Genomic DNA, 20,282 nt, shown 5'->3' on the forward strand with positions numbered 1-20,282 from the left:
GCCCAACACAGAAAGTCGGCGGCCGTCATCTCGGGGGTGGGGCTGCACACGTCTCCCGTGGTCCCAAGGCTCATGGACACCCAGTGGGACCTGCCTCTGACCAACCAATCCATTCCCCCAGCTCCTCAGGCCACCTCCTGAGGGCCCGTGAGGACCTGCTGCAGCTCCAGTGCAGAAGTGTCCCCCTCCCAGGCGGTGGCCGTGGCAGGGCCGTGGCGTCCGCCAAGTGTAGCCTGATGTCTGGGAGCGTTTGGCAGCCTGAAGGCTGTGGGCAGCGGGAAGTGTGAAGGGACGAGGATCCTCTGTGCCGAGGGCATCCCATCTTCTTGCCATTGGCAAAAAAAGAAAAAAAAAAAAAGGAAAAAAAAAAAAAGAATCGAAATAGAATCCATCGGTGGTTTTGTGCTGGGTTTTTTTCTCTTTTTGTTCGAGTGGTTTTTTTTCCCCCATCTTTTTGTTGTTTTTTTAAAAGAAAATACAGTGAAGACACTAGAAAGGGGGAGAGAGAAGACAGATCAGGTGCACATCTGCCTCTGGCAACCCATCTGCCAGCGGCCTTCAGCTCCTGTCTTCCTGCCCCCGAGGCTTTGAGCTGGTCCCTCTCTGGGGCACACAGTAGGTGCTCCATTTTCACAGAAAAGACACAGAACCTCTCTCCCTCTTTTTTGGTGAGCAGCCACCCCCCCAGCCACACACCTGCCCCACCCTGCCACAGATGGACTGGTTCCTGGGCCTGAGGTCTGACGAAGGTAAAACCCGATTTATGCCCCAGAGCTACCTGTGGAATACATTTCCACAAAGCAGATCGTACTCAAGATGTCCTGGTGTGAGGTCAAGCCTGTGAAATGTAAGCTGCTGCCAGCCATGTACATATTCCCCAGGGAGCTCTGACATGCCCCTACAAACCACCAAAGGAGCCCCAAGTGGGTTCCCAAGCGGGGCCCGAGTGCAGAGCTGCGACACCTCACCTCAAGGCCTCGGGCAGCCACAAGTTCCCTGGAGGCTCACACTAGCCAGAGGGCCTCTCCTGGGCTTGTGGAGGCCACCAAGGCCTTCTTTGACAGCAGATAAACTCCCAGGGCCCTGTCTTACGTGTTCTGCATGAATGAAGCGTTTAACAGCCCAGAGGCTGGGACAAGGCTAAAGCCCTGAGGAAGGTCGGGGTGTGGGGCCCCGGGCTCAGTCCCTGCTACCAACCTTCCAGAATCGTTAAGGCAAAGCGGGGATGGAGGACTGCCCCACGCAAGAGGGAGTTTTCCAGCAGCAGTTAGCTGGCGTGGGCCAGGCCCGCTCAGAGCACACACTGGGCTCCTCCAGGGGGCCATGCGTGTTTCCAGACCCGATGGGGCTACATCTGCAGCAGACATCGGCTCACCTAAGCAAATACTGGTCCGATGGTGGCTCCTCCTCACTTCCCGAGGTGGTCAAATGGCACGCTTGTCTTTGGGAAGGGAGACAGAAAGGTGGGAGGGGTGAGCTGCTGGCCACGGCACTTTGGCAAGTCTCTCCCCACCGTGGAGCCCCACCCCCAACCCAAGCCCCTCAAGCCAAGGGCAGGGGTACGTGATCTCAAGGACCCAGGATGTCTCTGTTTTGTAAGATAAGAACCCTGCCCCCAGCGGCAAAGCAGCTGTTCAAGGCCACACATGAATGGAGCCGCTGGACTCCCAGCCCGTGCCCTGTCCTGCTGAGACTCCTCCAACATAGGCAGGAGGCCCAGAGCAGGTCTCCTGCCCACATCTGCCGGACCCTTTCCCTGGGCAACCCCGGATTCCCCCTTCCCAACTTTCCTAGCCCAAACATGGCCCCTAAGTGGGGCCAGCCGACAGGGTCCGCCCATCCCTCCATCCTGTGCTGACCGGGACGGCAGGGGCTCACTGATGGCAGGGACCACGAGCCCCTCCTCTGTGAGCGCCCCGCCGCCCACGCAGGCTGGGCCCCTGGCAGAGGGCTGGGTTCCAGCTCTATCGCCTGCTGGGGCGGTTACTTCTCCTGGCTCGGCTGTGAGGCACAGAAGGGCTGGAGTGAGGGCAGCTCACCTGTGAGGCTGAAATCCGGGAGACCTCTTGCCGCCCAGTGAGGTCGGAGGACGAGACATTGGCGGGTGCGCCCCTGTGTAGCCTCATGCTCACCTTCCTCTCTCTGTCCACCCGTGAGATCGCTCTGGGAGAAGTATTGCCTGGAGGGCGAAGCGGGGGGAAGCTGCCCTCAGCATCTGGGGCCCTGGCCGCCCCGCGCCCCCCTCGGGCCCCATGCGCTGCCCAAGGTGTCTGCTCACCAGCTTGCTGGATGCGGGAGGCAGGGGTGGAAGCTACAGGCTCGGCCGCACTGCGGAGCCGACTGGCGGTGGCCCCGGTGGGCGGGCCAGGGGGCAGGGCCCGGGTCGCGGACCCCCGGAGCTGCCCCATCCTCTCCTCACGCTCGTGTTCTCGCCGCTCCCGGTCCACGTCCTCGGGGTTCCGAGCTGCACCCTGTGGGTGTGAGATGAGACCTGGTCAGCCCTGCGAGGTCAGCGTGCTCCGGGATCTGGCACTCCCTTGGGGTCAGAGCAGGGGGAAGCAGGCCAGGTGGGCGTCTTGGGGAAGCGGCATCTCAGAAACCCTCTGGTCCAACCTCCTCCCCACAAAGCAGGAAGCCCGAGAGATCTGGAAATGACCCATGATCACACCGCACAGAGAAACAAAGCCACACAACTGCCCGGAAGGAGGAAGCTGGACCTGAGGAGCAGAGGGAGGTCGCATGCCCCAGGACAACCAAGGGTACTCCGTGGCCCTCCCAACCTGGGTCCCCTCCGTGTACAGAGGGCCCCCAGCTCCTCAAGGTTTCCAAATACAGCAGGGCAGGTGTTCAGAGGCCCAGAGAGAGAGTTACAAGGCTAGCTGAAGGCGGGGCCAGGACTCAAACCAGGCTTCCCAGTGCCTAACCAGGGAATCTTTTCAAAGGGCTGTTCTTCCCCTGACCCTGGACCTGGCAATGGCTTCTGGCAGGTGCTGTGGGGACCACAACCAAGAGGCCCGGGGGACCCACACAGATGCTGCCTGCCTTGGGATGGGAGCTGGAGAAGGAATGGGCTAGATGCCCCATGGAAGAAAAAGAGGCCCAGCAGGCAGGCTGTGGCAGAAGGGGTGCGTGAGCCCCTGGGGGCTCTGCCATCCAGCCACTGCCACCCCCAGTACAGGAGGAAAGGAGGAAGGCCCAGAGAGGAGTGCGGCATGGGAGCGGCGCCTGGCCGCGTTACCTAGTTGGTCTTGGGGTCGTCCACAGGGAAGGGCGGGGGCTGGCATGAGGGGGGCTGCATCCGTGGAGAGAGCTGCAGGCTGAGTTGGGGGCCTGCTCATGGGCCACAGGGTGCGGCTCCTGCAACCCTGTCTCTCCCAGAGAACTGGCGGAGGAGGCCCTGCTGTCCTTGGGAGATGGGGTGGGGGTGGCCCTTGACTTTAAGCAATTCCGGGAGATAGCAGCTGGGGATCAGAATGATCCCTGAAACCTACTGAAGAACCAAGGCCCAGAGAGGCCTCAGGACCCTCCTGGGGCCACACAGCTCAGAGCAGAGCTGGGGTGTGAACCCAGGCTTCTGCCACCCAGTCCCGCTCTGCTCTCCGCACCCCCAGAGGACTTAGCAGAACATTCTAGGGATGCACATTCCCAGTCCTCCCACCCACAAGCCTGTCCAGGCAGGCCTGTAAGCACCAGGGAACCATCTCCCGACCTCCAGTCCTCACCCCGGGTTCCCATCCACTCAATTACAGATTGGCAAAGAGAATGACTCAGCCAGAAGCACAGCAAAACCTATGATATGAGCTGCAGCACCCACTCATTAAGCATCCCATCCCATGGGCAGAGGGCACATCAACCCTACAAGGCAGGTATGAACTCACTCCCTGGTTGGAGAAACTCAGGCTCAGTGAAGCCAAGTGATTCACTCAGAGGTGCACAGCCCAGGGGCCGTGGATGAGCGGAGGGCTGGAGCCCCTGCCCTTTGTGTCCTCAGGAGGCTCAGGCCTGCGGCAGGCTCAGGTGAGCTACTCTCCCCATTTCCAACCAACCCAAGTGATGCCTCAAGAAACGCACACCAGGGAGGTCTCTTGGCTTTTATTTGCCCACGTGAAAACACAAAAAGGTCAACATCAAAGTCATACAAGCATTCACCAGTGTCGTATGGACCCCTGTCCTTGGCTGTATCGCGTTTCCACCTGGCCAGCTAGTTGGACCTTGGAACACAGTGGCTCTGTGTGCTGAGAGCAACATCCCAGGCTCTAGGTATCCGGGGATTCCAGGGCCCTGATGCCGAACAATACGAGGTGGCCACTCCAAGGAGGGAAATTCTCAGTCAAGGGCAGGATCCTTCCCATGGAAGAGTCTGTGGCCCACGGCGTCCAGCATGGTGTCCAGTCTGCTGGTAGGTGCTGATGAAGGTTTCTTGCAGGGGGGGAGGGGTGATGTGGGAGGGGCTTGGTCTCGAGGTGAAAGTGTGGAAGGTCTCCATCGTGTGTCTGCAGATACTTCTGCCAGGGGCAGCGGGAGGCGGTTGAGCTCACTTCAGTGGTGATGGGGTCAAAGGTGCCCAATTATCCAGTATGACGGCCCTCAAGTCAGAGATCGGGGCAGGATAAGGCTGTTGGCACCTTTGCTCAGCTTCTGAGTCCAGGGCCTGTCTCTAAGGGAATCTCAGGGAGGGGTCAGGGTGCCAGCAATGGGTGGAGAGCGTGCTCCCGGCCTGGCTTGAGGCGAGATCTTGTCGGCTGGATGGTCCCATGAGAAGCTCTGTGAGGAGCCATCTGGAGTAGCAGGTCCCACAGAACTTTCTGTGATGATGGATATGTTCACATCCGCCTCGCTGGGTATGGCAGCCACTAGCCAGCTGCTTGTGGCTCCTGAGAACTTTAAATGTGCCAAATGCAACTGAGGAAGTACGTTTTCAGCTTTAATTAATTTTAATTAAAAATCAGCCACATGTAGCCAGTGGCTACCACACTGGAGGGCACAGGCCTGGACGATGCAAAATCCATTCCTGGAGCTATACTGAGAAAAGGGCCAAACTCAGCCCAGAACCAGGCTCAGGAATGACTTTCTACATGGATGAGCAGGTGCCCAGTGCCCTGAGCAGTGCCCTGGGGCAAGAAGAGCTGGCCCCGGGCCCTCAGCTATGCTCCCAGCCGGAAGGTCTGGGGTGAAAGGTGCCCCACTGCCCATCTCTCACCCCTGGGGCCCTTCAGCCTGTGGGACCCCCATCCTCTGCCCCACTCCTTAGGGAACAGTACCAGGCCACTGTTTGAGAGCCAGAGAGAGGAGGGGCACAAGACCAAGTGCCGATCCCAGCGTCCTGGAGAACAAGGCCTCGGTCCTGAGCATCTGGTGGAGCAGGCCGAGGGCACCCACCAAGAGGCACGCCACGACGGAACGCAGTACAGGCAGGGGCGTTTAATGAGCTCAGGTTCGATACAGAGGCCACCGACAGGGTCTGGTTGAGGCTGCTCCTGGGGCCCATTGCCACCAGGCCCCTCCAGGGCCGTGAACATCGTCCCTCCTTCAGGCTCTGTTCATCAGGCAGCCAATTTGTCCCCAAGAATCTCGCAGCAGGGCCTTCTCCGTCATGCCTCTCCACTGTACTCCCACCATGCCAAGGGATATCTCCTTGGGCCTGGCCCCGGTGGGCTCAGGCAACCTGGGGATGTCAGAACTGGGGCCCTGAGGTCCAGACCACAGGCCAGTAGTTTGGGGGGGGCAGCTCCTCCATCTCCTCCATGGGCCTACCTGGAGGGTCCTGGGTGCCCAGGGGTGCCAGGCACCTGGAAGGGACAGAGAGAGCAGAGCAGGGGCTCAGCCTCTTGTGCTCACCCCGCCAAGCGGTATAAGTCTTGGAGAGGCCAGGTCTCAGAGGGTCCTTACCAGTACGTGGGTGGGTACATGGACCTGGCACAGGCAGAGGGGCGGGGCCTGGGCAGTGCAATAGCGTCGCTGTCACGGGGCTGAGCCTGGCTCGAGGAAGCCCCCTTTTCCAGAAGAGACGGGAAACAAGACATAGGATTTCACAGATTCCGGAGCTCTAGGCCCAGCTGACCAACAGTTCTCCCCACCCCACCCCCAAGACTCTTGAGAGAGAGAGAGAGGAGGCGCCTAGCAAGACCCAGGGTCCCATGACCAGGAAGAAGGAAACCACAATGAAGGGGTCCAGGCTGGCCAAGGGGGCCTCAGTGAAGGCCGCCACCTGGGATGTGCAGAGCAACAAGAGCAGGATGGTGTAGGCCACGATCAAGACAGCAGGGCGGCCCACCAGAGCCATCCGGGCCCCACCCATCCAGGCGCCCAGGATGGACTCGAGGCCCAAACAGGCCCTCTCGGGTCTGGTGGGAGGTGGTGCCCCGCCGGGGCCCCGCTGACCGCAGCAGCACATGCCGTCAGCACAGATGACGCTGGAGTGGGAGGAGAACGGGGGCTCCGGGACCCCGGTGACGTCACCTGCACCGTCCGGCTCACAGCTCCCATCTTCCGGGAGCCCCGCCCGCTACGGGGTCACGTTGGCTTTCCCAGTCCAGTCCCCCAAGCCCGCCTCGGCCTCCAGGTGACTCACGAATTTGAGCATGTTCCAGTCGAAGACATAGTCATAGGAGAAGCCCTGACGGTGGAAGAGGTTGCGGAAGAGCTGGCGCAGGTAGGAGTAGTCGGGCTTGTCGTCGAACCGCAGCGAACGGCAGAAGTTGAGGTATGTTGAGAACTCAGCTGGTGGAGGGGGACAGAAGGCGCCACCATGAGGCCCATGCTCCCAGGGCCCCCAGCAGCCGGCGCTGTCCCACCCAGCCACCGTCCCTACAGATACGTCTGATCTAAGAGGGGTCAAGATGAGGTCCCAGAGGCCATCCTCCCTACAACAATCCATGAACTTCAGCCTGTCAAGAGCCCGATGGGAACTCTAAGCCACAGGAGGAAAACTTCCATTTCCTCCTCTGAAAATCAGAGGCAAGAGAGGACTCTTGTGAGACAATAGGAAATATATATATTGGTTCCTGCCCCTGGGCCCCTAAAGCCCTTGTACCTGCCTAAGTGGTGAGAGCAGTAGGAGCACCTTTTGCTCTAAGGAGGAGACTCTGCGTTAGGGCTCCCGGATGGGGGCAGGTCAGCAGAAAGACCAATCCATGATTAGAAGCTCGGAATTTCCAGCCCTCAGCCCTACCCACTTCTCTAGAGAAGGGAGAGGGGCTGGCAATGGAGTCAATGATCACCTGTGCCGACGTGATGAAGCCTCCATAAATATCCCAATAGCATGGGGTTTGGAGAGCTTCCCAGCTGGTGAACACATCCACATCAGGAGGGTGACACACCCCAACTCCACGCGGACAGAAGCTCCTGCTTTCGGGACCCTCCCAAACCTCATCCTACAGATCTCTTCAACTGGCTGTTCATCTGTATCCTTTACCACATCCTTTAATAAACTGGTAAACATAAGTAAGTACTTCCCTGACTTCTGTTAGCCAAATTAATCAAACCCAAGGGGGGAATCATGGGAACCTCAGATTTATTTATAGCCAATCAGTCAGACGCACAGGTGGCAACCTGGACTCATGACTGGCATCTGAAGTGTGGTGCGAACAGCCTTGTGGGACTGAGCCCGTAATGCTGTGGGATCTGACACTACCTCCAGGGAGATAGTGTCGGAACTGAGTTAAACTCTAGGACACCCGGCTGGTGTCAGAGAATTGCTTGCTGAGGGGAAAAGAACCCCAGACCTTTGGTGACCAGAAGTGTCAGAAGTGAAGTGTGGCGTAAGACTAGTGAAGGAGACTCCCAGGAAGAGGAAGGTCTGGAGGTTTTCCTGACATTCAGCCCTTACGAGGTGAGGCCAGAGTGTGGGTTGGGGACACTCGGTATTTACCAGCCAGGCATCCTAGCTATGCCTGAACATGGCAGAGCCTGTGATTGACGTTCTGCTGCCAGGCAGTGGTAGCCCAGGACAGGCTCTGTGTGGTCTCGTCTGCCCCTCAGAAGGGGCCTCAGGGGTCCCAGGCTAACCACCTGCCCCACTGGGCTACTCACAGGGGTAGCCTTTGCAGAGGACCTCAATGGGCGTCGACATCTTCTTCTCGCTGATCCGCTCGTACTTCTGGCGCTTGGTGGCCGCTTTGAGGCCCTGCCAGGGCAGGGAGCCCAGGTTGAAGTACATGAGCACATAGCCCAGACTCTCCAGGTCATCTCGACGGCTTTGCTCTGCAGAGTCAAGGACGAGGTGAGGGGCAGGGTCCACTTGGGCTCCCGGCTGGCGGGAGTCAGGACCCCTTTCTCCAGGACATGCTCCTTGATTGAGGGGAACAACCCCCTCTGTGCACCCAGCACGAGCCCCCCCTTGTCACATGCTGGCTTGCTGCAGACCCACTACAAACAAGCACTGTTATCACCCCCTTCTACAGAGAAGGGGCCTGAGGCTGAGCTTTTCCAACACAACCTAGGCCTAGTTTTTCCAGCTCAGGCTCTCATTCATTCAGCAACTATGCAGTAGGCACCCTGGGGCCTCCTTGCCTGGCCCACCCTACGGATAAGGCTCAAGCAGTGGCATCAGACAGGGCCGGGGTCAGTTCTGACTTTGGCACTTGCTAAGCTGTATGACCTTAAGCGACCTGTGTCACACGGTTAGCCAGCATTACTCACCCGTAAAAATGAGGAAACAGGGCTTCCCTGGTGGCGCAGTGGTTAAGAATCCGCCTGCCAGTGCAGGGGACACGGGTTCGAGACCTGGTCCGGGAAGATCCCACATGCCACAGAGCAACTAAGCCCTTGTGCCACAACTACTGAGCCTGCGCTCTAGAGCCTGCGAGCCACAACTACTGAGCCCTCGTGCCGCAACTACTGAAGCCCGTGCGCCTAGAGCCCATGCTCTGCAACAAGAGAAGCCACCGCAATGAGAAGCCCGTGTACCACAATGAAGAGTAGCCCCCGCCTGCCGCAACTAAAGAAGGGCTGCGTGCAGCAACAAAGACCCAAGGCAGCCAAAAGTAAATAAATAACATAAATAAATTTATAAAAAATAAAAAAATGGGGAAACAACCTCGCGCACCAAGGCTGCTGCGGGGATGAGTAAGGCACGAGAGGGTAGGTCCTCGGCACCCCACAGCTCTTCTTGTGAAAGAGAAGACCTGCCTGTGCGGCCAGCCAGGGGGATAAACCCAGGCTGCAGAAGGAAAGCCAGGGCCCTGGCCAGCAGCCTATGGGTGTCCTCTGCTCCTGGGCCTCGCTCACTCACCGATGCCCAGGTGGGTGTTGATGGAGGCGTAGCGGGCAGTGCCAGTCAGGTTCTTGTTTTCCCGGTAGGGGATGTGCTGGTGGGTGCGGGCGTCCCGGTACTTCTTGGCCAGGCCGAAGTCAATGATGTACACCAGGTTGCCCTTCTTCCCCAGCCCCATGAGGAAGTTGTCGGGCTTGACGTCCCGGTGTATGAAGTTCTTGGAGTGGATGTACTCAATGCGGCTGATCTGGGGGAGGGGAGAGCAAGTCGTTCAGCACATGTTCCACAGAGGGGCTGGGGCCGTACAGATGGAAAACACATCCATGGTCCCTGCCACGGGTTGTGGGGGAGGGCCAGATCAGCCTGCAATCACCATGTATGATGATTTCAAGGGTCAGGTCATGGAAGGCTTCCTGGAGGAAGTGACAGTAGAGAGGAACTCTGAAGGAAGAGTTCATCAAGTTCGCCGTAACAAAGGAAAGAGAGCAAGGCAGGAAAGCGAATGGCAAGATCTAGAAATGAAGCCCAGAAAGGCATTCAGGCCTCACCTGCCTGGCGCTACACCCACTGAGGACATGAGAGGCCCTCAAGGGACCAAAGAGGCATTTCGAAGGCTGTTCTGGCAACCAGACTGGGGGGAACAGGAGCACCAGTGAACGCTGAACTTGGCAGGGGTGACAGAGATGGAGCACACGGACAGGATTTGTCCCCTGGCTTCCAGAGGACACCAAAGGAAGGCGGACACACAGGCCCTGGTCTTCCTTTAAACAATGTGTTAGAAACTTAAATTAACATATATGCACACAATAGGTCCTCTGGCAGGTTGGTCCCCTCCCTGGGCCTCAGGCTTCTGAGTGTTTCCCAAACCCTTCTTGAGTCTCCCGTCCTATGAGAATCTGACAACCCTCCTCTGCACACACACATCTAGCCTAAAACTGGAGGATGTTTGCAGACGTTCTGCAGGGCAGCCACAGCTACAGACCCCTATGTAACAAGATCTCCATGTATCATTCCAGGGCTAGAATTCTATGCTTTTTTAATTTTCTTTTTCTAAAATTTTCCTCCCTTGAACTTATAAAGGGACTGAGGACCTAAGCACTGCTTGTCCGTGGGCTCTTGCTCTGGTCCAGGCACCGTGTGGCGTCCCAGGGTGACCGCACAACAACCCAGCAAAGGGAAGACGCTCCTGAGGAGACTGAAGCCCAGCAGCTCACCTACAGTCACCCCACAGGGACAGGACCCAGGTCTGTGTGACCACAGGCTTTACACTCACCTGAGGGCAGAGTCCCAGGCCTTCCCCGGAAGCCCAACCGAGCAGGTCTGGAATGGAAACTGGGAGCCTGCATTTTAATACCCACTCCTTACCTACCCCCCAACCATGGCTGCTGGTCAAGGTCCCGTGGTCCTGGCCCAGGAACCAGGCCTGTCCTACGTCGCTGTCACTGCCTCCTGCTCCAGCATCCTCCAGCTGGGGACCCAGTGCCCACTGGCACGACGGGGCAGAGGAGGTTGGAAGGGAAGCTGGGAGGCCAGTCCCCAGCCCGAGTGGGTAGGTGGAGGACTCACCATCTGGTCGGCCAGGAGCAGCACCGTCTTGAGGCTGAACTTGCGGGAGCAGAAGTTGAAGAGGTCCTCGAGGCTGGGCCCCAGCAGCTCCATGACCATCACGTTGTAGTCACCCTCGGCTCCACACCACTTGATGGACGGGATTCCCACTGTGGGGGACGCAGGGCTGTCAGGGGCAGTCAAGCCCCACCCCGCCCAGGCCCAGGGCCCCTCCCACGTGCGCAGGCACATGGCACATGCACAGTGCTCCTCAGGCCCCCGCCCCCCGCCAGCCCCCTCCAGCCCTCACCTCCCCCCTGCATCATCTTGTAGAACTTGCTCTCGATGTGCAGCTGGGGGTGCTTCGTTTTCACACACTCAAGCTTGATGGCAACTTCTTCACCAGAGGCGATGTTGGCACCTGCCAGGGGCAAGGACTGGGGTCACACTCAGCTGGGCAGGCAGCACCAGACCACGACCAACCAAGTGTCTGCCCCTGAGCAGCTCAGCGCCCCTTGGGGGAGGCTGTGCAGAGGGCCCGGCACTGTATCCAAGGGAAGCGGAGGGACTGTGGGACACAGAGCAGGCACCCGACCCAGCCTGGGTGGGAGGGGAGAGCCATAGCTGCAGCTCGTGCCAGGGGAAGGAGGTGAGGGCTATGGACCATTCAGAGAACCGGAGGCTGGGGCAGCAGGAAGGCTGGATGCGAGGGGGGTCAGGGCACAGCCAAAAAACGCTCACAGACCACTAAGGGGAACTTCATCCCGGGGCGTGGGAGCTACTGAGGACTCCCGAGCTGAAGAGAGGTGAGGTCAGTGGGGTGTGGGGCTGAGGAGGAGAGAAGGGAAGGAGGCAAGGCTGTCTGTCTCAAGAAGACCCAGGGCTTCCCTGGTGGCGCAGTGGTTGAGAGTCCGCCTGCCAATGCAGGCGACACGGGTTTGTGCCCCGGTCCGGGAGGATCCCACATGCCGTGGAGTGGCTGGGCCCGTGAGCCATGGCCGCTGAGCCTACGTGTCCGGAGCCTGTGCTCCGCAACAGGAGAGTCCACAACAGTGAGAGGCCCACATACCGCAAAAAAAAAAAAAAGACAGACCCAAATCCCCGCTGCACCTGGCCTCAGTTTCCCCAGCTACAGTAATGGGTGGGCTGACTTGGAGGGCTGGGGGCTAGGCTGAGAGGCCGGCTCCTTCTTGGGGCCAAGCGGGACTGTAGCTGCCACAACGAAACGGTGGAGTCTTAGCACACAGACAACAGAGAAAGTCCGGAGGAGGGCACAACGACTGGAAGAACTGAGGACAGGCAGGATAAAGCCGGCACCTCAAATCAGGGGACGAGATGGGGCTATGCAACAAACGTCCTTGGAAGAACTGGCATCTGAGAAAAGACAGCCCAGCTCACAGCACGCACCGGAAGTCCGAAGTGGAGCAAAATATAGTTTGGGGGAAAAAATCGGAGTGTAAGTTGGCTCAACCACTTCGGAAACCAGGTTGGCCTCTACCTGGTAAAGCTGAACACACACAAACCCTTGGCCGAGCCAGTCCACTCCCAAGTGTATGCCCTTCAGAAGCGTGAGCACTGGGAGGACACGAAAGGACCTGCACAGCAACAAAGACCACAAAGTCCAGCACCAGGAGGATGGCTACAGGGCGGTGCAAGCACCCTGGGGACGCCACACGCAGTGGAAGGATGGCTAAGCGGGTGGCTCTCAGCGTCTGAACCCTGAGGGCAGAGAGCAAGGAGCAGCACCGTTCACAAGAGCCAGAAGGTGGAGACACCTGAATGTCCATCAAAAGAGGCATGGAGAGCCACCCTGCCTGTCCCTGAGAAGGAATGGAGCACTGACACATGCTGTGACATCAATGAACCTTAAAAGCACTATGCTCAGTGAATAAGCCACACACCAAAGGGCAAATAAATACTGTCTGATTCCATTATATGAAATGTCCAGAACAGATGAATCCATGGAGACAAAGAGTAGACTGGTGGTTGCCACAGGCTGGGGGCAGGGGGAAATAGGATGGGCCTGCTTAATAGGTGCAGGGTTTTCTTCTGGGTGATGAAAATGCCTTGGAACTAGGTAGGGATGGTGGTCGCACAACACTGGGGCTGTACTAAATACCACTAACTTGTGTACTTTTTTTTTTTTTTTTGCGGTACGCGGGCCTCTCACTGTTGTGGCCTCTCCCGTTGCGGAGCACAGGCTCCGGACGCGCAGGCTCAGCGGCCATGGCTCACGGGCCCAGCCGCTCCGCGGCATATGGGACCCTCCCGGACCGGGGCACGAACCCGTATCCCCTGGCATCGGCAGGCGGACTCTCAACCACTGCGCCACCAGGGAGGCCCTTGTGTACTTTTAAAATGGTTAATTTCATGTTGTGTGAATTTCACCTCAATTTAAGGGAAAAAAAAATAGAGGAAGGAAGAGACAGAAGGATGCAAGAACAGTTCTAATGGTCTCAATTCAAAACACACAACACTGAAATGTATATAGTTTAGGGATATAAACATGCGATAAAACTAACAGAAGAGAATAACTTAAAATGTCAAGATAGTGGTTACCTCTGTGTGGGGGAAGCAGAGGGCGGGACGGGATGGGGTACCAGGGGCCTTCAAGGTGACAGGCAAGTCCCCCTCCAACTGGGTGTTGGGAAGGATGCCTTATACCATGCACATGTTTTATACATTTAATAAAAAAGTAAAACAATGAGATGTTAGAAGAAAGGAGCACTGCCTTTTAATTTGGGGGTAGGCAAGGCCTTTTATCCTGACTTAAAATCCAGAAGCCATTAAATTAAAAAAAAAAAGGCTCCCTTCCCTCTTCCAAAAAAGGAATCCCCCTCCATGGCAAAAACACCAGAAACAAAGTTCTAAGAAACAGTGCACACTCTTATCAATAGCAAAGCGCTAACATCACACTAATAGATAATGAGCACCTACAAAGCAGTAGGAAAAGGACCAATGACTCCATAGGAAATAGGGTAAAGGATTCAAACACACACTTCACAGAGAAGGAAAGAAATCATTAGTATAAAAATGGCTCACTCAGGGACTTCCCTGGTTGTCTAGTGGGTAGACTCCGAGTTCCCAATGCAGACGGCCCGGTTTCGATCCTGGTCGGGGAACTAGGTACCACAGGCATGCTGCAACTAAGGATCCCGAGTACCGCAACCAAGACCCAGAGCAGCCACAATAAATGAATAAATAAATATTAAAAGACCATGTCCACCCAAGCTAGCCTGCGCTCTCGGTGGGAGGGGTCACTCCTCCCCAGCGGTCCCCGTGTGAACTGGGGAAGCCTGGCTGCAAGGCCTCTTGGCTCCCTCCAGCTCCCACTCCGGGGACTTTACTCGATACCCTCGCACAGTGCAAAAGAAGGCCTGGACGAGGCTGTCCACTTAGGCTGTTTGCAACAGTAAAAGCTTGGAAACAACCCAAATGTCCAGCAGTGGGGACTGGTTAAATAAAGAAAGGCCCATCCATAAAACGGAACACAATGGAGAAAGAATGAGGAAGCTCTCTCGGTGCAGAAGTGGAAAGATCTCAAAGATACAGGAAGTGAAAAAGCAAAGTACAGAACAGTATGTATTATATGCTCTTCTTTCAGTGGTTAAAGAAAAAAAAAAACTGGGGAAACAATATGTATCTGTGTTTGTTTGTATCAACATAAAGAAACACTCAAAAGGAACATAAGAAACCAGTCAAGACTGGGCAGGGTTGGATCAGGACAGGAGGGGAAAAGGACATTTCTCTGATACCATGTTACATCCTGTCATTTTTTTCAACACCGTTGTTGAGATATAATTCACATTCTACACAATTACTTCTTTAAAGTGTACAATTCAGTGGTTTTCAGTATATTCACAAGGTCATGTAACCAACACCACAATCAATTTTAGAACACTTTCACCATCCCCAAAACACCTGCATCTCTTAGTGGTCGCTCCCCATCTCCCCCAACGCCCCAGCTCTAGGCAACCACTAATCCACTTTCTGTCTCTATGGACGTGCCTACTCCTGATATTTCATATAAATAGAATCATAGAATATGTGATCTTTTGTGACAGGCTTCTTTCACTTAGCATGCTTTTGTGTTTTGGTTTTTGATTTTGTGTTTTCATTTCTGAACCACTTAAAACTTAAAAAAAAAAAAAAAAGAAAGTGGATTCCCAAATCCAGTGAGCAATGGGAGAGAAAGTGCTTTGCAAACTGTAAAGTGTTTTTGACACGTCAAAACTCATCACTGGGGAGAGCCTCACACGTTTCCAGGCGACAGTGAGGATGGGGATGGGGGTTGGGGGGAGCTGGGGCTCACTGCAGTCCACTGGCCATGCAGTGGGAGGAAAGGCTGCAAGGGCTCCTGCTGTGTGAGCAGGACCATCCCAGACTGTGGTCACAGCATGTGCAAAGGCCCGACAGGAGTGGGTGCAGTGAACGCTGGGTGGTCTGGTGCAGCTGGAGCTCGAGGTGGCTGAAGACAGTGGAAGAGGTGAGTCAGGGGGAGATGGGAAGGGGCTCAAATGCCAAGCTATGATCCTGGCCATCAGCCTGAGACTCCAGGGGCCAGGCATCGATGCCTTATTACAGGGCACTGCTGACTCTCTGCTCTGGGGCAGTCCTGTACACCGCAGGGTGTCTACCAGCATCCCTGACTCTACCCATTAGCTGCCAGCAGCACACCCCCACGCTGAGGTGAAACAACCAACAATGTCTCCAGACCTTGCCAAACGTCCCCTGTGAGACAAAATCTGGCCTCCCTCCCCTTGCTGAGACCCACTGGTGTATTAGAAAGGACCAGAGAGGACTTGAGGTGGGTGGGTGGGGGGTGGGACCCGGAAGGAGGCTGCTGCAATTGTCCAGACGATGGCGGCCCCGCCCAGGCAGGGGGAAGAGACCAAGAGACACTGGATGATGCAGGGCCTTCAGCACTTATGACTCAGCAGATTGCGCAGGGAGCAGAGGTGCCGGGAGAACGTCCCTTCCCGAAATGGGGAGGTGGAGGGGAAGAGCCCTTCGTCCCCTTGAGCTCTTACACCATCCTGCCAGTACTACTGCTTGTATCATATGAGGAAACGGAGACACCAAAGGTCAATGACCAAATGCCACACAACTTCCCTGAACAGGGACCTAAGCTGTTAGGCAAAGGCTTCTGACCCCAACCAACTGCTGGAAAGCTGTCACAGCTGCCTACGGGTCCCACCACCACCAGACCCCTGCACTGCCTCTGAACTCTACCAGGAAGCTGCCAGTCTTCTCTCTGACCTCCCTCACTTCTCACAACCACTGACCTGAGGCTCAGAGAGGATACGTAACTGGCCTGAGGTCACACAGAACTGGCTGGGGCAGAGCCCTGGGCCACCTGAGGCAGCCCTGCCCTGGAGGAGCTCAGCTCACCTTCCGTGGGAACAACAAAGGATAACTTTGATTAAGTGAAAAGTGCCAGGCAAAGGCAGCAGAGGTGGCCCCTAGGAGAACGAGCAGCCCTGTGGGGGGACGAGACAGTGTGGAAAACAAACGTGGATGTAGAGAAGGGCTCAGACCTGGCCAGCCCTAGAGGGTCTGGGACCTTGGCAAGTTCAAGGTGGGGAGGGGGGTGATCAAGCTCAAGCGGGGGCTCACTTGGACACTCACAGACAGTACAATCAGGGACCGGGCTGGGCTGAAGGTGGGCAGTACCCACACCATCACCCGCTGGGGTGCACCGCTCCTTCCCCCATCTGGAACTGAGGACCAGAGACTACGAGGTCTAGAGAGCTCCTGAGGCACATGGCCAGCGGTTGCTAGAGTGGGTGGCACAGGCTCGGCCACTTCCGGACCCCATGCAGCCAAGGTGAGGCCCTACCAGAGCTGGCCCCGCATGATGCCGAGGGGAGAGGGAGGAGGGGCTGGAAGAGGAGTATAGCCCTTGCGGCCACATCCACAAATGTGCTCGCCTTCAGTCGATCCTGGAAAGCAGGGCCTGGAGGCCGCGCCCAGCCCCACCTGCAGAGGCCATCTGGAGTCAGGCCCTGGCACTGGCACCAGTGACAAGAATGTGGCCAGAGCTTTGAACAAAGGGAGCCAGTGAGGCCAGCCAGGGAGGCCCTACAATCACTACCATCCCCACACCAGCGAGAGGGGCCCAGGAAGGAGCTGGCAGGACACTGCATCAGGCCAGGGTCCCCGAGGCCTGTGCAGCCAGCGAAGGCTGGACAGTCAGCAGAGAACCAGCTCCCTACCCCCCAACTCAGGCCCAAAGGGACCCAGCTCCTGACAGTAGTAAATCCTAACCAAGACTGAGGGTTGGGGGACACAACATAGAAGCACCACTGCAGGGCCGAGCATGTGCAGAGTTTTTGCATGCTGTGATCTCACTACTTCTCACCACCCTCGAGGCCTCGCAACTCCATTTTACAGATGGGGAACCCAAGGCTGGCAGAGGTCATCACTTGCTCAAGGGCATACAGTGAGGAAAAGAAACGCCAGTACCTAAACCCTGGTAGAATTTACTCCAAAGCCTGTACAAAGAGGAGTAAACCCGGACCTAGTTTTTAAAATGAACTAGATGGGGGCTTCCCTGGTGGCACAGTGGTTAAGAATCCGCCTGCCAATGTAGGGGACACGGATTCGAGCCCTGGGCCGGGAAGATCCCACATGCCACGGAGCAACTAAACCCGTGAGCCACAACTACTGAGCCTGTGCTCTAGAGCTCGCAAGCCACAACTACTGAGCCCGTGAGCCGCAACTACTGAAGCCCATGCGCCTAGAGCCCATGCTCCGCAACAAGAGAAGCCACCGCAATGAGAAGCCCGCGCACCACAAGGAGTAGCCCCCACTCGCCGCAACTAGAGAAAGCCCGCGCGCAGCAACGAAGACCCAATGCAGCCAAAAATAAATAAATAAATATATATTTTTAAAAATGAACTAGATGATTACTGGATAAACAGGAAGTAGTGCCCCCAGCAAGGTCCCACCACATGGATCAGGGACACTGACTTTCTGAATGACCTTGGGTTGCCCCTCCATCTATGGGCCTCAGTTTCCCTTCTGCAAAGAGAAGGCCTGGGGCTGGGTGTTGTCTAGGAGCAGGTATGCATCAGCCAAAAGCTGCCTCTTCCTGCCCTTTGCCCTCAAGCCAGTGGCTCCAGGCTTCAGTCCTGAGCCCAAAGCCTCCATGATAAGAGGGTCCTTTATACCCACCCCAATTTCACAAACAGTAAGGAGAGGGGCACCCCCTTTCACAGATGAGAATGCTGAGGCTCAGAGAGAGAAAGTGACTTATCCCAGGTCACACAGCACATGAGAAATAGACTGGGGACCTGAACTTGCCCCCATACCCCCACCTTCTTCTCTCCTGCCATAAGTGAAGCCGCTTCACAGGCCTCTGCACGTCACAGCCCCCATTTCCTCAGCCCCCATTTCCTCATTCGTTCATTTGAAAGGCCTTCACTGAGCCCCCACGTGCTGGGCGCTGGAGCGAGAAGGTGTGGACACAACCCAACACCTCCCCGCCTCCCCCGAGAGGAGCTCAGTCACAGAGCAAACCTTTCAAACAGCTCCAGCCTGCACTGTTCCTTCCCTCTGTTCTGAGCTCTGCAGTGCTTACAGGAGGGTGATCTACTAGGTGTCTGACAATGACCTGCACATCTGGCTGGCACTTTACAGTTTAAAAGATGCTTTCCCACGCGCCCATTTCACTTGTGCCTCATGAAAGTCCTTAGTCGGCCAGGCATCAGTATCACACAAACTTCACCAACCGCACAAAGCCAGGTCTGATGGCTCTCTCCCACGTTTTGTCCTCTACACTCTCACTCCTGTGGAGGGCTGTGGGTAGAAAGTTTGCCTTTTCTAGTTTTTTTGTTTGTTTGTTTTCTTTTCTTTTTTGGCCATGCCACACGGCTTGCGGGATCTTAGTTCTCCGACCAGGGATCAAACCCGCACCCTTGGCAGTGAAAGTGCGGGGTCCTAACCACTGGACCACCAGGGAATTCCCTGTCTTTTCTAGTTTTGGAGAGAAGCCTCGGTGGCCAACTTGATCGTGCTGCCCCTGTCTCAACGTGTGAAGCAGGGACAGCTCGGCACCATCTCTAGAGGCTGTTGTGAGGGAAGACGGCATTCAAACAGGGCCCAGCCCAGCCTGAGTACTGTCCAGAGAATGTGGGCATACATGTCCCCCTCCCCTCTGATGGGGAAGGGGCAGCTCACTGAGCAGCAGATTTCATACCCTAAGAGGGAAGGGACCCAGATCACTGAGTAAGAGAAACCCCCGAGTTCTGAAGCAACAAGCACGGCACACTGACCTGTCAGTTTCCTCTTCCCAGGACAGAAATGACTTATTGTTCTTTTCCCAGGAGGGAAACAGAGGCACAGATGCTTCCAAGGGCACAGGGACAGGAATGGGGAGAAACCCCAGGGGCTGCCACCTTGCTCTAACAACTCCAATTCACGATTACCAACACAATCTCTCCCCTCCAGACCAACAACTGCCAAGGAAGGGCCGCATGCCCCACGCCCCCAGGGCAGCTGAGAAAGGGGCATTCTCCTTGGTCAAGGACGGGGTGAGATGTCAGTGATTTGTTTAATCAACAACAAGAGAGCAAACTCAGACTTTCAACAGGAAGCACATCCAGGGAGAGAGATCCTAAAAGCTAAGACCGCCCCCCGCCCCGGCCCTGAGGTTACAGGAGAGCCTGCGTCATTCCGAAGCCTTCCTGGGATGAATTCCAAGAGGCCGGACCACAGGGAGGGGGCCTAGCTGGGAGCAATCAGCTTGCTCAAGCTTCTTCTGTCCACCAGCATCCTTCCCCCAGGAGACAAGAGACAGGGGTGCTAACCCAGCCTGGGTTTTCCCACGCCCAGCTGGAGACCCAGCTCATCTGCAGCTAGAAACCAGAGTTAAAAATACCCTCCTTTGCCCGGACTGCAGCAAGTGGGCACCCCATCCTGCCCTGACTGAGGAGCCCGTCGGCCTGCCTCACCCCCAGCCTGCTGCTTCCCTCCCCACCTGGGATGGCTCTGGGGACAAAATGACCAAAACATGCCACCAGAGCCATGTTCTGACTTCAGAGCATGAAATGTTGGCATCTTTCCTCCTAGTCCCCAGGGCTGTCCCAGGGGCTCCAGAGCCACTGAGCTGGAGCCAGAAACACTCACCTAGGTAGATATCTCCGAAGGACCCGCTCCCGATCTTCCGGCCCAGGCGGTACTTATTCCCCACACGTAGCTCCATGGTTCACTCTTGCTGCAAAAGTAAGCAGAAACACAGGGTCAGAGAAGAGGGAAGCTGGGAAGGGGGCCTAGCCCCCGGAGCCCACTCTTCCGCCACCAAAGGTCAGGCAAAGCCACGAGAAACTTGGGACACCACCATCCTCCCTCCCACCGTCCAGGAAGGGATTTGGCCTTGCTTTGCCTAAGAGCAACCAGGTGTCAGGTAGCCCAAGAGCCTCCACCTGTGGTGAGGCTATTAGAACAGGTGTCAGTGTAGCCAGGCAGAAGGGGGACTAGAGACAAGGCCCAGGAGGAAAGAGCAAAGCAAGCATCTCCTCGG

At 56.6% G+C, this 20,282-nt stretch overlaps 1 protein-coding gene across 2 annotated transcripts; it reads right to left on the minus strand.

Annotated features, from left to right (window-relative positions):
* Positions 1-443: 443 nt before the first annotated feature.
* LOC307060700 (casein kinase I) lies at positions 444-19,964 on the minus strand (the record flags this gene model as incomplete). Of its 2 annotated transcripts, XM_079715354.1 has the most annotated exons (10): positions 444-489; positions 1,376-1,441; positions 2,040-2,179; positions 2,279-2,471; positions 6,572-6,720; positions 8,032-8,202; positions 9,233-9,461; positions 10,781-10,929; positions 11,070-11,180; positions 19,889-19,964. In XM_079715354.1, the coding sequence occupies 9 exons, from the start codon at positions 19,962-19,964 to the stop codon at positions 1,409-1,411; spliced, it is 1,251 nt and encodes a 416-aa protein (XP_079571480.1). In that variant the 3' UTR covers positions 444-489; positions 1,376-1,408. The 2 variants fall into 2 exon arrangements, with proteins under 2 accessions (XP_079571480.1, XP_079571481.1); XM_079715355.1 differs by lacking the exons at positions 444-489; positions 1,376-1,441; positions 2,040-2,179; positions 2,279-2,471 and adding exons at positions 5,423-5,789; positions 5,890-5,993.
* Between the last annotated feature and the right edge of the window lie 318 nt (positions 19,965-20,282).

This window comes from Hyperoodon ampullatus (genome assembly GCF_949752795.1).
Source record: "Hyperoodon ampullatus genome assembly, chromosome: 11".
NCBI classification, from domain to species: domain Eukaryota; kingdom Metazoa; phylum Chordata; class Mammalia; order Artiodactyla; family Ziphiidae; genus Hyperoodon; species Hyperoodon ampullatus.